This window comes from Ailuropoda melanoleuca, chromosome 15 (genome assembly GCF_002007445.2).
Source record: "Ailuropoda melanoleuca isolate Jingjing chromosome 15, ASM200744v2, whole genome shotgun sequence".
In the NCBI taxonomy this organism is placed as follows: domain Eukaryota; kingdom Metazoa; phylum Chordata; class Mammalia; order Carnivora; family Ursidae; genus Ailuropoda; species Ailuropoda melanoleuca.
Window position 1 is genome coordinate 72577345 of NC_048232.1, and position 15249 is coordinate 72592593.

The 15249-nt window shown below is 48.6% G+C and overlaps 1 protein-coding gene across 2 annotated transcripts in view; it reads right to left on the minus strand.

The window, feature by feature from the left end:
* Nucleotides 1-607: 607 nt before the first annotated feature.
* The window catches only part of NT5DC3 (5'-nucleotidase domain containing 3), a 58475-nt gene continuing 43833 nt past the window's right edge, over nucleotides 608-15249 (minus strand). Inside the window, exons 12-15 of one of the 2 annotated variants that reach the window (XR_002141961.2) lie at nucleotides 12132-12272; nucleotides 6813-6877; nucleotides 4313-4858; nucleotides 608-914 (exon numbers count right to left, since the gene is read on the minus strand). Coding sequence is in view for 1 of the 2 variants with exons in the window: in XM_002915473.4 (XP_002915519.2) it covers nucleotides 4606-4858; nucleotides 6813-6877; nucleotides 12132-12272 (459 nt within the window). In the remaining variant the exon portion in view is untranslated. Of the gene's footprint in view, nucleotides 4859-6812; nucleotides 6878-12131; nucleotides 12273-15249 lie in introns of both variants that reach the window. The other variant, XM_002915473.4, reaches the window with a different exon arrangement.

Below are 15249 nucleotides of genomic sequence, written 5' to 3' on the forward strand. Positions count from 1 at the left end.
CAAGCAATTGAAAGGAAGACCAGCAGGCTCCCCATGGAGGGAGTGAATGAGACGGAGGTCCTGGCACATTGAGACATTAAGGACATGAAGGCGGTTAAACACATCTGCACACAAATGCACACACATACACAGTTTTTTTTTTTAAAAATCAGCTCTTCAAAATATTTATAAATTTATCCAAAACCCAGTAGTGATTTGACTTCACAGCATTCACTCTTAATTTAGTGTTATTCACTATCTTCTTCCCTTAAGACACGGCTTCCAATTTTTCGCTTTCCTGGCAATCTGATTGCATGTGGATGACCATCTTCTCCTGGCTCTCAAAGAAGGAACTATGTGTGGGGGAATAGCAGTTCCGGGGGGCAGGGGGGTATCTGCTACCCACCTAAGTCTAAGCTCGTGCCCACTTTCCGTCTGTGCCTTAACTACACAGTCTCCTGGCTCTGAAAACGAGCACGTGTGCTGTGCTGGGACAAAAGGGGTGAGAGAAACGAACCACACATCTTCCTCCCCTTCTCACTGGGGTGTTCTTTGTTGGGTACAGAATTCGAAACGGCTTTGCCACAAAAGCAACACAAAAACAGACGACTTACAACAAGCCGGACGACACAATTCAAACTTTTATTTGGCAAGAAGTTCAATCCTGTAACATAATGTCAACATTTAGAATAAATAGAAAATTCACATCCGGAATAAATACTAAGTCTACCTAGGGCACATGTATGGCGCCCGACACCGTACAGGCACGCTCTGTCATTCTACTAAATACTTAGAACACGGTTTCCTTAGGGTTCAAGCCTGCAGGACTAAAAAGGTACAGAAGTGCTGTAGCGGGTTGGCGGCCCCGGGAAGCAGACGCTGAGATGAGGTTTGCATGCAGGACGAGTACGGGGGAGTGTTCTTGGGATCAACACCTGGGAATGGAAGAGAAGGAATGAGAAGGGAAGAACACGGGGCTGGCGGGCTGGAGTTGGCTGCTCCAGGAAGGGGGTGTCACCTCGTCTGAGGCAGGGTTTTTCAGTGGGCGAGGCTCTCGAAAACGCCACCGGCTGAGGAGGGGGAGCCAGCAGCTGACCCAGCAGCTGGGGGGGGTAAGTCCTTTGGTTCTGAAGGGTGTCCTGGGCAGCCAAGCCCATCCCCCCTATGAGCACAATCACCAGTCAGTGCAATGAGGGACGGTCAGCTAGCGCCCGAGCCTGGCAGTTCAGTGACACACAACGGTTATGCCATGTGCTAGAAACACGGGCCACAGTGGCACGGATGTCCAGAGAGCAGCTCTTAGGGGAGTGTGGCGCGCTCACCTACAGAACTTCTCTCCACCAGCCGCAGGCAGCTCTGAGGTGGTCCATCTGCGTGCTTCTAGCAAGGTCATCGTGCCATGGCCACCAACACAAGCCACTGGAGCAGGAGTGCGCAAACTACGGCCGGAGAGCCAAACCTAGCCTGCAGCTGTCTTTGTAAGGCAGGTTGTAATAGAACACAGCGTGCCCGTGCCCAGAGCAGTGGTGATGGAAAATGGCCCACGAAGCTGCAAGGGCATCCTCGCTGGCCCTTTACAGGCACTGCCAGCTGAACCCTGCATGAGAGATGCTTTACTCCCTTTCCTCGCCTTAACCCACAGGGGTGTTAAAGGTTAGCTGAGCTTGAGGCCAGGCTCCCAAATGCTAATACATAAAGAGAGAGAGGGAGAAAGAGAGAAAATTGGTACAAAAGGAAATTAGTCTTAAGAGGGCAAAATATAGGCTCCCTAGTAGTTGAATAGAGCAATCAAGGAACCCTGCCTCTGGCCAAATGTAGTCTCAGCGCATTCTGGACAAGGGCCCCCAAGTGGGTCTTTGGCAGCAAATGAGCCCTCGGCACAGGGAATCAAGTCCAATATTTAGCACATTCTACTGCTGAAAAGGCCTTTGGGAGAAAGAGAGAGAAAAGCCATTTAGCTCACCCAAAGCTAAATTAGTAGGAGGGAAGATTACTTCTCATTTCTCCTTTGCGATAATTAAGAGGGCCAGTGCATTCAAAGCAACTACTCATTTAGTCTGAGATGTACCCAAATCGGTAACAGGTGGTGTATGTTACATAGCATTACTGGTGATGGCAGAAAATGGAGCCGAAGAGAATTTTAAAAATTAAAAAAAAAAAAGAGAGAGAGAGAGGCTATGTCAGGAGGAAAGAGGGAGGTCTAAGACAAGCTCCTAAAATATTTTAAAAGCCAAGTTTCATCTATAAAAGCAAGTGCAAAACTAGTTGTGCGGGCCCCTTCCACGGCAGTCTGCTCCGGGTACCACGAGCCTCGCTGAGCCGCTGTGGCCGGTCAGACCGTCCCTGCACCACCAGTCCAACCGATGCGAAAAACAGGAGATATTTTTCAACGTGCAAATCCATTTTATTCTGTTCACTTTCCAAACTGACTTTTTAAATGGTAGAAAACAGACTCCGTTCCCTTGTACCACTGCGCTTCCCTCAGCAAGCACCACGGAGAACTGGAAAGAACAAAATGCCAGTGCAGTAGGCCAAATCCCAGCTGAGTCGCGACAGTCACAATCTATCCTGACCGAGCACACACAGGAAGCATACCTCTGTCTGTCCTTCCCATGCACACGGCCGCCCCGACCCGTGTGGCTGGCCCTGGCGTGGGTTCAGTCCGCCTGGTGCCTGCTCCGTGGGCCCGGCTCAGACGGATGCCAGGCTTCTGCTACATGGCCTGTCTCAATACTGCCATGTTCAGTGGCCCAGAGACTGAAATCTTAATTGATAATGTGTTTTTAATTCATTATCCATTCCGAGAAAAATCTGTTTCTCCCCCAAGGCTTGGGTCACCAACCTCGCTCTCTATAAAAGCAGTTTTAAAAACAGTGCGCTTTATTCTTGAGTAAACAAGACACCTTGTAACTGGCACCGAGGAGACATCAATGACTATCTGATGAGATTAAAACTGGAGGGGGGGGGGCTTTTTTACTTCCTCACTCAGCTTCTTCAGGCAGAGACTCCAAAGCCAAGAGCACAGCCTGTCTGCCGAGGGCCCCAACAGCAGGCACTTCTGGGCATCCACCTGCACCCATTAAATGCCCGTCTCCAACACCCTCTGATGCTTAACCACATAGGAGCTAACACACAGCAAACAAAATGCCTACCCCATCCCCAAAAAGGAACAGGCTACTGTGTTTATAACAAAATTTAGAAGTAAAAAAAGTGGCCGAATCGGGCCTCCTGGGTCTAAAGGGCATTACGCTTGGCATCACAAAGGAAGCGGGTAACTCACTTCATCTGTGCATCGTGGCAGGCAGTCTACGGAACCCCAAGCTAAAACTTCATCGACAGCTGGTTCCGCACACTGAGCACAACAAAATGCTGAATAAGCGAGCACTCTCCACCAGTCGTCCCGTTTCTTGACCTGCCATCCGCATCCGCTGGGGACAAGCCTGCGTGCCACTTGCCTTGTCCTTAGAAAGGAGTGAGATGCTTCATCAGCCCCTTCCTAAGTCTCCTCCTCGCTTCGACTGCCCTTTAACCTCTCCCATCTTCAACACACACCTAAGGAAATCCACCACACTCCCAAAACAGCCACACAAACACGGCAGGGAGGAGGGCTACGCGGAGGACAGGGCCACCTCCTCCGCCCCGGCGGGTCACGCAGATGTTTTACCAAGATTCCAACACTACCCCGCGGGGGGCAGGGAGGCACATTTCATCACAGGACATTTTTTTGTCTGCTTCATTTTCTGTCTTCCAGTGGGCACGCCAAACCAACAGGTCGGTGGCATTTTCAGGGGGATAAACGCCCAGGGAGCCCAGCACAAACGCGCCGGCTCTTCCGACCTGCTTGTTTCTCGCCACTGGAGTCTACACTGTCTGTGCCGCGAGCTGGGCAGCAAAGCAGAGCTCTTCCCTCAGGAAAGGAGCAACCGCCCATCACCTGCGACACCACTGCTTTTCCCGGGCTTGGGCATGGGGCAGGACCCGGGAGCGGCTGCTGAGGACAAGCACGGCTCAAGGACTTGCAACGGCTCGTGCTCTTTCACAGAAGACTTTGCAGGGAGGCTGAGTCTCCCTGCAAGGGACGCACCGGGACGCCAAAGCCCTAGGGTCACATGCCGTGGGAGCCACCTCTGCTCCTCACTGCCGTGCTATGCTATCACAGAGCTCACGGACTCCTCCGCCAGCTTTCCGCGAGCTGGTCACTGTCGCACGGCACGGTGCCCCTGCAGTCCCCAGAGCGCCGCCCGTGAGCGGTCAGCCCATTTTCCACGGCAGAGTCAAGCACAATGTCGACCCTTCAGCGGCTGGAATCGCGAGATGGCATCAAGGGTCTCACCTGGCCCAGAAACACGGACACCCGTGCCAGCACTTTGGTAAACAAAAAGGCTGCTCGCGGGGATTCAGTCGGAAGCTTGGCACTCAGCCCACCAAGAAACGCCAAGACGGGACGGGTGGGCTGCCAGCTTCCGTCTTAACAACGGGAAGGAGTCTCCGTAGGGTGATAAATATCAAAGGCGTATTTGCATCTTCTCCAAAAGCAAAACTCATTTGCACACAAGTCCACCCCACCGCATCCAGCCAGTTGGGGGTTGTCCCAGCTTCTGGCTTTTCCCGCAGGTGGGCCCCCGGTTACTTGGCGTGGGCCTCCTGCAGCAGGGGGAGTCTGAAGGTGGGGGCCCTGTCCGACCAGGCGGGCAGCTCGTGCTGCAGCGGCGTCCTCCGCGGGTAGAATGTGTGGCTGACGTCGTAGTTGAGGAGGCAGCTCAGAGACGCCATGTAGATGTCGGCAAAGCGCGACAGGCGCCTCAGGAAGTAGGTCGGGTTCTGGTCTGTGCGGAACAAGCTTCCAAACTGGGTGTTGAAGAAATTTTTGGTCATTTCTCTGAAGAAGCAAGAAAAGAGCAAAGCAACAGAGAACGATTCAGAAAAGTCTCTTTTGAAGTGAGTGGAATCAAAATCACCTTTTTATTTGTATGGGACTCCTCTGAAAGAGAATCAGCCTAGAGCAGCCCCAGCCCCTGCTCAGGAAAACGGTCTGCCCATCCGCTCATCAAAATGACGCTGATCGCATTTCCCACTGAGGCCGCCCCGAGAACAGTGCAGGCTCGTCGACGTGGATGTCCCTCTAAACAGACACGTCGCGTTTTCCAAGCCAAAACAGAGGAGGCAGGAGAAGGGTACACGGACGGATGCAGAATGTTCTCAGGGTCCAAATCACCCTCATCTCCAGAATGGGATCGAGACCCCTTTCTACATGGTTATCGTGAGAACTCAGTAAGAGAAGTAAAAGCATAGGAGACACTCAAAAGTACTCTGATATCTGGAAAAGTAAGGATTATTTTGTAGTGATGTAAATAAATCTCCATTAAATCTCCATTATCCGTTACACAGCTCCGCGCGCCTCACTGACTCTTCAAGGCCCAGGGGACAGCATTTGGCAAGGCTGCTCACCCCTGCCCCAGGCTCTAAGCCCCTGCAGGCGTGCGTCTGTGTGGAAACCAACGCCCCATCCACACACACACACACACACACACGATATGCGCACCATCTGACGGCTGGGACCTCTCCACTCAGAACAGTCCAGCAAAATGGATAAATACCACTTGACTGTGATATCAGTCACAAACACAGCAGAAAATGTAACCAGGTACACACTGTGTGACACAAGCCACTAGCTGGTAGCAGCCATCTGTCCAGTAGATGATGATGGCAGATGCTGTGACAACCAGAGTAGAAAATTTTAAAGACTCCATTAGGCCTGCAAGTGGAGCAACATAAATGGTTTTCACACTTTTCATGAAAAATCTCATTAAGATGTGACACTGCTGGAGACTGAAATCCAAAACAGAATCTCTGATGGTGGAGCAGCTCCTTCATCGGACAATCTGTGATTCCTGGGGTAGCGCCCGGGCCCGGCCTTTGGGGGCACGAGGCCTGAAGTCCAATCACACCATATGCCTCCCTTCACCCTCTCATGAAACATTTTTATACCAACATTAGAATAAGAATCAAATCAGAATGAGCCCTAGGCAGCCAACACCAAGAGGGAGGAGGAAGGACTGAATTCAATATGGCTGTGGTCTCTGCAGCACCAAGGGATGACTCTGTCCCCTGTCCACACCGCTCCCCCCAAGCAGGCTGTCCGCTGCTCAGAGGCCAGAACCCAGGCAGAGACCACTCCTTCCAAACCCTAGAGATGGCTGGGCCCCGCAGAAAGGGAGGTCACGGGCAAGAGCAGAAACGGTCATATAAACAGTGTCTTCCTTCTTAAGGAAGACGACTGTCCACGGGCCTCTTTTGGACACCTGTTCCCTTAAGATGCCCACCCGCCAAACTTACCAGACAGCAGGTGGGCTCTGCTCACCAGTAAACATCCTGATTCAGAGACGTTTACATATGCTCATATATCCCTGGTGACAAAGCAGCAGCTGGGCAGTCGGAGCCCTAAGAATTCACAGGGGTTCCGAGCCTGCCTCCCATGCCGTCCCGGGGGCCACCCTGGGCAGCTGGCATGACCTGCACCTGGGCCACCAGCTGCGCAGATGCCAAGTCAAGTGGGCAGGAAGAGGGATGGGAAGGAGCAGCCCCTTCAACCCTGGCATTCAAAGGCAAGGGCAGGAGGTTTGAGAAAGGTCACCGCTGCCTCAAGTTAATGTCACACACCCCCTCCTCCCCCAACGGTAGCCATGCCTAGTTGTGGCTACAGCACGACATCGTGGTCCCATTCACACGTGGCAGCTAAAAAAAAGGAGGGCTGCCTTGGGCCAGCGCTGGGGACAGCGTGCGGGCACAGACAGGGTGGCGGGCTCGCCGCATTCAAAACAGGCCCCTCTTACCTCATCTCCTTTCTTTCCTTTTTCCACTCCCGCAAAACCAGCTGTGACTCGGCGTCTCTGTGAACCTGCAAGACACAAGCTAATCACTGAGGCTGCTCTGGCTGCAGATAAGCTCATGAAGTTATGAGAATTTTTCAACGGGCAGCTCTTCTTGGAAGAATTTTATTCTTTTAGGTCGAAGACATTTGTGAAAGAACACATTTTCAGATTCCTGGCTGCAGTCCTGCCTTCTTCACCAAAACAAAAGTTTGGAACGTGCAACACTAGAAACATGGCTTAACAAATGGAGATGGAACATTATGAACCTATTAAACAAGGCCCCTATTAAACTGGAGCTATTACCGTATTAGTAAAGGCTTTGTATAAACACAACACATAAAATATGTGTGTATAATACGTATGTGTGCAATGTGTCCATCACACACGTGTACCACATACATGAACATACACTTCCTGACCACCACCGACTACACACAAAACGGCAGGTAAGTGGAGCAAGCAGGTGTAACAGTACACCTCAAATTGCAGGCATGTCAAAATATGTGTATATATTTGGCAATGAACATGGAAATTTTTCTTTAATTTGTGCAAGGAAAGCAGGATTATAAATGGTTTTAATATTTTCCCTTGATGTTCTATTATCCTTTTAAAGTGTTCAAGAGAAAATAATTGTTTCGTGAAAGACAAGAAGGCAGAGCACATCAACCAGATGGAGAAGCAGAGAATTCTCAGTTGGGCTGAAATGTGAGCAAGAGGCAAGAAGAAAAAGGACAACTGCCCACAACCTAACAAACGGAACCTCACAAGTCTCTCGTGGCTGAACAGAAACGTCGCCGCCAGGGTCGGAACCTCACGGGATTGCGGGGGACACGTGGGGCTCCCTGTGATTCGTGCTCACAGGAACGGCCTTAGAACCCCCGGAGGAAAGCACCTGACAAGCAAACCATCCGCCTCCCACGTGGGAGCCAAAGCCCTCTGTTTACTGCCTCTGCCCAGCTCAACAGTTTGGCTGGCAGTCTCCTACTAGAACCTCTGCCACTCACACAAACCCCGTGCGGACCGAGCTTGCAATCGGGACGTCCGGCCCAACACCACTGCCTACACCAGCGGAAAGCAGCCGCCAGTGGATGACCCCTGGCTGGGTGGGACTGGGAGCGTGGGAAGATGGCGCCAACGCTTCTGGGGGTGCTGACGGAGGTTCTTTGAACCCGGTTTTAATTAGTTTTCACATTTTAATCAAGAAGTTACTCACTATAGAACTGAGGCTCTACAAAATATGTGACTAGATCAGAAAAGGGAAAATGTGTAGGGCACCACCACAAATTTCTATACACACACACACACATACATACACAGCTGTACTGAGCACCTACTATGTGCCCAGCATTGTGCTTGGTGCTGAAGACACAACAGAGGACAAGACAGAGGCCCCTCCGGGGGGTACGCCTAGGTAAACAGACCGGGACAAAAATGACATGACACCACAGAGAGTGAGGAGTCAGTGTGTGAGCGGGAACCCCCACCTCTGCCCACACACCCTTCTCAGCCCATGAACTAGGCACCTACGTCCAGTCCAAGCAGGAAGGAGAGATGTCTGCTTCCTCGCTCTGCCCCTAAATGCAGGACAGGAGAGTTCTCTGGCGATGGCATAAGGATTACCAAAGTTAATCTACCCGCACTCCCTTTCTGAAACCAGCTGCCATCAGGCACTGAATTGCCCTTTCCGCTCCTGCCCTGCAGGCCGGCCCCACCCCAGGGTAAGCTCTGCAGGCTTGAAGGGCCACCTTGGGTCTCCCAGGTCAAGGCACATTCTCCAGCTCTTCTAGAGATCAGGCAGACATCACGTGCCCCACTCTACCCTCCTGGGAACATTTCTCCCCTATTCGCCATCACTGCCGTAAGCTCAGCTTCCTCACCTGGCGCCCCCCCACAGTATTTGTACATGCTCAAGTCTCTCCCATTTAAAAAAAAGAAAAAGGCCATTTTTCCTCTTTTTCCACCAGAAGCCCACACCTGAGGCTGATCGCATCTCTGGCCCCGATCATTAATCGGCATGGTCAGCTCCATAGTAGCAAAAATGTAGACCACACTCCCACCTGCGGCACCAGCCCCTGCCCCGTGTGAGCGGGGCGCTGCAATCCAGCCGCCCCCCAGCCTCCACCAGGGGAGGCCACGTCCGGCCCACCGCCCGTTTTTCCCACCGGCTTCCGAGCTGAAGAATAAGTTCCCTTCTAAATGGTCAGGGGGTGTGGGGAATCAAAAGAACAACAAAATTATGACACATGAAAATGATAAAAAATTCACAGTTCAGTGTCCACCAATAAAGCCACAGGGACACAACCACATGCGGTCGTTTACACATCATCCACGTTGTCCAGGGCTGCTTCTGGGCTGCAAGCACGGCTAAGCAGCGGTGACAGACGGCTTGGCCCACACAGCACGACATACTGACTGACCTGGCCCTTTGTAGAAACTGGCCAACCCCTGAGCTAAATGTGGTTGTGACACGATAACCTGGGAAGACTCTGTACCACCATCAACCACATCATTCTGGACCACACTTCGAGGTTAGTCAACAAAACTACCTTTATTCTTGACAGTTACTTTCTCAAAGCCAAAATTATATACTTATATTTAATTCATCAGATTTGGCTCCGAATGACACTCTGCTGGCTTCACCAACAAAAATACCAAACCCAACCTCCGAGGACAAATTCTCTTCAGAAAACAGTCCAAATAATGTACTACATTTCTGAAAATAATCCCCAAAGGGGAGTTTCTAGAAATATGTGACACAGGATCACTGGAATAATGTAGCTTTTCAGGTGAACATGGGGGCAGCAGGGCGGGTAGAAAGAGAACAGGAAGAACATGAGAGGTGACACTCGTTTGGATTTTTTTTTCATTATCTGCCATACTTCTATCCTCATGACTCTAACTGGACAGAAAGCTGTGAGAAGTGTTAGAGCCCGAGGTGACATGTGAAGTTAGGACTCCAGAGCCAGACTGCACAGGTCTACACCCCAGCATTGCCCCTCATTTGCACAAGTTATTCTCCTTCTCTGTGCCTCAGGTTCTTCATCTGTAAGGTGGGGGTGTTAGTCTCCCCTTCAAAGAGTTGTTGTGAGAAAGAAATGAACATAAAGCCCTCAGCATCTAGAATACAGTATCTAGAACATGGTGTCTAGAGCAGGGTGTCTAGAGCATGGTGTCTAGAATACAACATGGTGTTGTGTCTAGAGCGTGGTTCTAGAACGTGGTCTCTAGAACATTTCTAAATAGCTTGGTTCTGCTATTCATGAACTCTGGAATTCAGGATAAGTGACTTGTCCTTCAGACTCCATTCCCTCCCCTGTAAAATGGGGGTGGCAACTTGAATGGTAATTCCCTCTTCTTCCTTCCCCAACCTCACACCTTATATAATTATTTCCAAAGTCAGAGAAATATTTTTAGCACTTCCATTCTCGAAAACACACACTCCTTAATCATCAAACTTTTTATACAGGTCAGAGAGAGGAAAATAAAAAAAATAATCCTTGAAGCTAAAATGTAGTGACACATGAGGTTGCCTGGGTGGCTCAGGTGGTTGGGCAACCAGCCCTTGGTTTCGGCTCAGGTCATGATCTCAGGGTGGTGAGATCAAGTCCTGCATGGGTTGGGGGGGAGGTCTACACTCAGGGGGGAGTCTGCTTGAAGATTTTCTCCCTCTGTCCCTCCTCCACTCTCATGCAAGCACATGTGGACATGCACAGACTCTGTAAAATAAATAAATTTTTTTTTAATTTTTAAAATAACATGTGGTGACACCAGCCACATGCAGATTGTGTGTGTGTCCGCCCAGCTGCCACCATCACAGAGAGACAGCACCCGAGGGAAAGAGTCACTGCCACACCTGAGATTTCTAAACCTAAGAGCAGAGAGGCACTTTGACGTCGTGCTCAAAGTCACGGACTTGGGCATCACACAGCCTTAAGTTCAAGTTCTTGCTTTGTCATTTTACGACCTCAGACATGTTGCCTGACTTCTCAAACACCCAGTATTCTTATTCTAAAGTGAAAAAATTGTACCTGCCTGCAAAGAACAGCTGGGACTCTTAAGGACTCCTGTGTGTGGGCACTGCGTCTGGCATGTGAAAAGTAACTACTATTATTGCCTGACCTATGTACAGACTTGAAGCTATGTTAACCCAGAATGGATGCCTCGTATTTTTAGAAAAGCACCTCACAGACAAGCATGGTAAGGGGAACATCAAAGATCCTCATCACAGACCAGCCAAGAACTAACGTGGGCAGAGCACGCTGGAAGCAAGGCCTGGGGGACGTGCGCGGTCCCATGCTCTGGAATGTGTGGGCCCCGGAGCAAGGGCCTGGCCGGTCACTCCTCACGGCTCTGCCTGAGCTCATGGCCAGCTGCCTCCACAAGGGCTGCCAGCTGAGCCAGGCCAGGTGGTTCCCTGCCCATTCCCAAAGTGGGCTGGCAGACTGTGGGTCCCAGGCCGTGGCCAGAAGCTACAGGGGTGTTAGCCAAGAGAGCGGGCATCGTGCCCCTTACCCTAAAAGAACACTCACGCTGGGATGGCTGCAGGCCAGCTCAGCTGAACCAAGCGGGAAGCAAGGTGTCTCAGCAGACTGGCAGTGGGTCACAGAGACAAGAGAGGGGCAGCTTTTGCGGGTCGGAAAATCACCAAAAACAACATTCCTCACTAACTGTCCAAAACTGGCTATGTAACTTACACAAAGAAAACACTGCCACCGAACTCCAGTGAGTCAGCAAACTGTAGGTATTGTCTTCAAAGTCAAATGGAGGCTGCAGGCAGAGAGGGTGACTTTTGCTTTGAGACCCTCTCCAGTAAGCCGTGATGCCCAGCCTGAGGTATTCATCCCACGGGACCCTTCATCTTACAGATGGGGAAACTGAGGCCCAGAACGGACAAGTCCCACAGCAGGCCAAAGGCAGAAGCAGGACTAGCGCCACACATCAGCAGAGGTTCTCGAATCCCACTAACCCACAGGACATCTCCCAAGAGAGCTTTAGTGGGGAAGCGGGGACACAGTATTTCCACTGACAGGGGAATCTACACAAACACCTGCACCGACATGCTCCTCCCCTAAATGAACTCACAGGGCATTCTGAAAGTTCTCTTCCGGGAAACTGGCAAAAGTCTCTCAGGGGCAAAATAACCCCAGGAGTTATTCTGCAGGATGCTGTACACCTCATACTTTATAACCACAATTAAAAAAGAAAATATCTGAAATAACTTTGATTAGTGGACTAACTTCAGACTTAAAGAAAAAGGAGGAGAGAGAAAAAATCCCAAACCTGCATCTGCTCCAATAACCCAGTCAGGGTCTGCAGCCAGGTCATGGTTTGAATGTACTGCTCCGTGTTCATGATCCTGAGCTCGGATCTCAGCTCCGGGATAATCGCACCAGTTCGCCAGCCATGCTTCAAAGTCAAATCCTGATCACAAAAATCACAAGTCAACATGCATCTCGACAGAATTTAAACCATTTTGTTCCCTTTCCCAGATGCAAGAGGCATCCGCCGAATTACTTCTTCATCGTAATGGTTAACCAAGCCAAATTCAGTGAATTACATTTAATTAAAACCAAGTCAGCCCCAGGCTTTGACCATTACACCCAAAGAAAGTTTCTGTTCTGGAAATAACTGCTGTGAATCACAGTCCCTGCAGAAACACAGGGTCTGAAATCATTAACCATGGTCCGTAAAACAACAGTTAGGTCAGGGGCAGAAAGAAGCTCCACCGGAAAGCCACTGGAGGTCTTCATTCAATCCATCCACAGACCCCTGGGGAGCACCTACTGTGTGCAGGGCCTTGTGGGTTATGGGGAACTACAGAATCTCAGACTTGGAATGATCCTACAACACAGACATACGTAATCACATTTTTCATTCCAAATATAGTAATCTCATGATTTGACAATAAGCCAGAATATCTGTCAACAGATACATCCTGGGAAATCTAAGATATACAACCACCATACTGAGTGAACATTCATTTTCTCATTTGGCAAATATTTATCCAATACTTCTAAATGCCAGGCCCTGTTCTAGCCAATGAGGATAAAACAATGAAAAAAAAATCTGACAAAACCCTGCCCTCCTGGGAAATACAGGCAAAAAATAGGCAAGTAAATATACAAAGGCAGGTGATAATAAATACAAAGGTCAAATATCAAGCATAAAAAGGAAAAAAGTTACCATTGTATATAAAGTGCTTATAAAAATCAGGCCAATAAAGTGATGTTCGAGCAGAGATCAGAAGGGAAGGAGAGTGAAAGTATGCAAATATGTGGGAGAACAATTCAGGCTGAAAAAACAGTAGGTGCAAAGGCCCTGGGGCAGGAACATGCTGGGGTAGGGGGCGTGGGTAGAGTTTTAAGGGAATATTCAGGCAGGGAGCCTACAGCAGAGTAGGAGAGGGCAGAGTCAGGTCCCGCCTTCAGAGAGGTAGGCTGGAGAAGGATAGATCAAGCAGCGCCTTATAGGAAACAGTAGGAAATCAGGTTTTTACTCTGAAGAATAAAGGAAAGCTTTGAGGTTTTAAGAAATAAAGTGGTATAAGGTATACAATTTTAAAAGTTCACTGGCTACTCACCTAAAGCCAGAATCCCTGCTCCATAAGTGCTAAGGATATTTATTGCCTACCTTCTTCACCCATTGAAATTTTTTACACCTTTCAGTATTTCTCCTTCTCCTATAATATATAAAAACCTACAGCACAACCTTTTAAATATTCCCAATGGTGGCAAACTTTTGAAGGTGGCTTTTATTTCTGAAAATAAGTAAAAAGTCATCTGCAACATTCCTAAGACTAAAGTACGTGATAATAAATTACTAATAATAAAACTGATTCTCTTCTGTGCGTCAACCTGGCTCTCAAATCTATCCCAACAGTGGCACCCAAATGTGTTCTGAGAAACAGCAGCAACATTAGAAGTATCTACATTCTCAAGGTAACTCCCTTGAAGGATAATGTGCTTTGCCACATAATTTCTGACATGTTAGTTAATGAATTGATCTTACCACTTTATAACAGTGGTTTTCAAACTTTGGCATGGGATCCAACTATATGCTCCAAGAGATTCTATTTATTTATTTGTTCGTTTGTTTAAGAAATCGCTACACCCAACGTGGGAGTCAAACCTACAACCCCAAGATCAAGAGTCACATGCTTCACCAACTAAGCTAGCCAGGCATCCCTCCAAGAGATTCATGGTAGATCTAAGGACACACGTAGATTGAAAGGATTAAAAGAGATACTCCATAAAAATAGTAGCCAAAAGAGAGCAGGGATGCTATGCTAATTTCAGGCAAAACAGACCTTAAAAACCGTCATAAGACACAAAGAACGACATTATATAATGATAAAAGGTCAGTTCACCAAAATATAGAACAGTTACAAGCATATGTGCACCAAACATCAGAGCTTCACAATATATGAAGCAAATACAAACAGAACTGAAGGAAACAATAGTCAGCTCTGTGGTAACAGCAGGAGACTTCAACAGTCCACATTCTGTAACAGAAAAACCACCAGACAGAAGACAACGCATCAGGAAATATAGGACTTGAACAACAATGAAGACAAGCAGACCTCACAGACATGTGCAGCACACGCCACCCAACGAAATCCGAAGGCACGTTTTCCTCCATGCTCATGAAACAGTCTCCAGGACAGACCTGATGTTAGCCCCCAAAACAAGTCGTAACAAATCATACAAAGTATCTTTACTAATCACAAGGAGTGAAGCTAGAGATCAACAGCAGAAGGAAAACCTGAAAAGTTCACAAACATATGGGAATAAAAGAACACCCTCTTAAACAATGAGTCAAAGAAGAAATCACAAGAGAAATGAGAAAATACCCTGTGCCAAATTTAAATACAAACACACACACGACATAACAACACCTACAGGATGCAGCAAATGCAGTACTCAGAGGGCAATTTATAGCCATACACATGTACAATGAAAAAAAAGAGAAGTCCCAAATTAACAATAGAACTTTACACCATAAGGAACCAAAGACCAAAAACAAACAAAAACCCAGGACACTCAAATTACTAAAATCGGAAATTTAAGTAGAGACAATACTACCAATTCTACAGAAATAAAAAGAACTGTAAAAGCTACAAACTACTGTGCACCAACAACCTGAAGAACCTAGGTGACATTCCCAGAAACACACAACCCACCAAGACTGACTCATGAAGAAATAAGAAATCTGAAAAGACCTTTAATGAGCACAGAGATTAAATCAGTAATCAGAACCCTTCCCACGATGAAAAGCCCAGGACCAGAGAGATGGTTTCACTGGTGAATTCCTCCAAACATTTAAAGAGGAATTAACACCAATCCTTCTCAAACTCTTCCAAAAACTGAAGAGGTAGGATCACTTCCTAACTTGTTCTGAG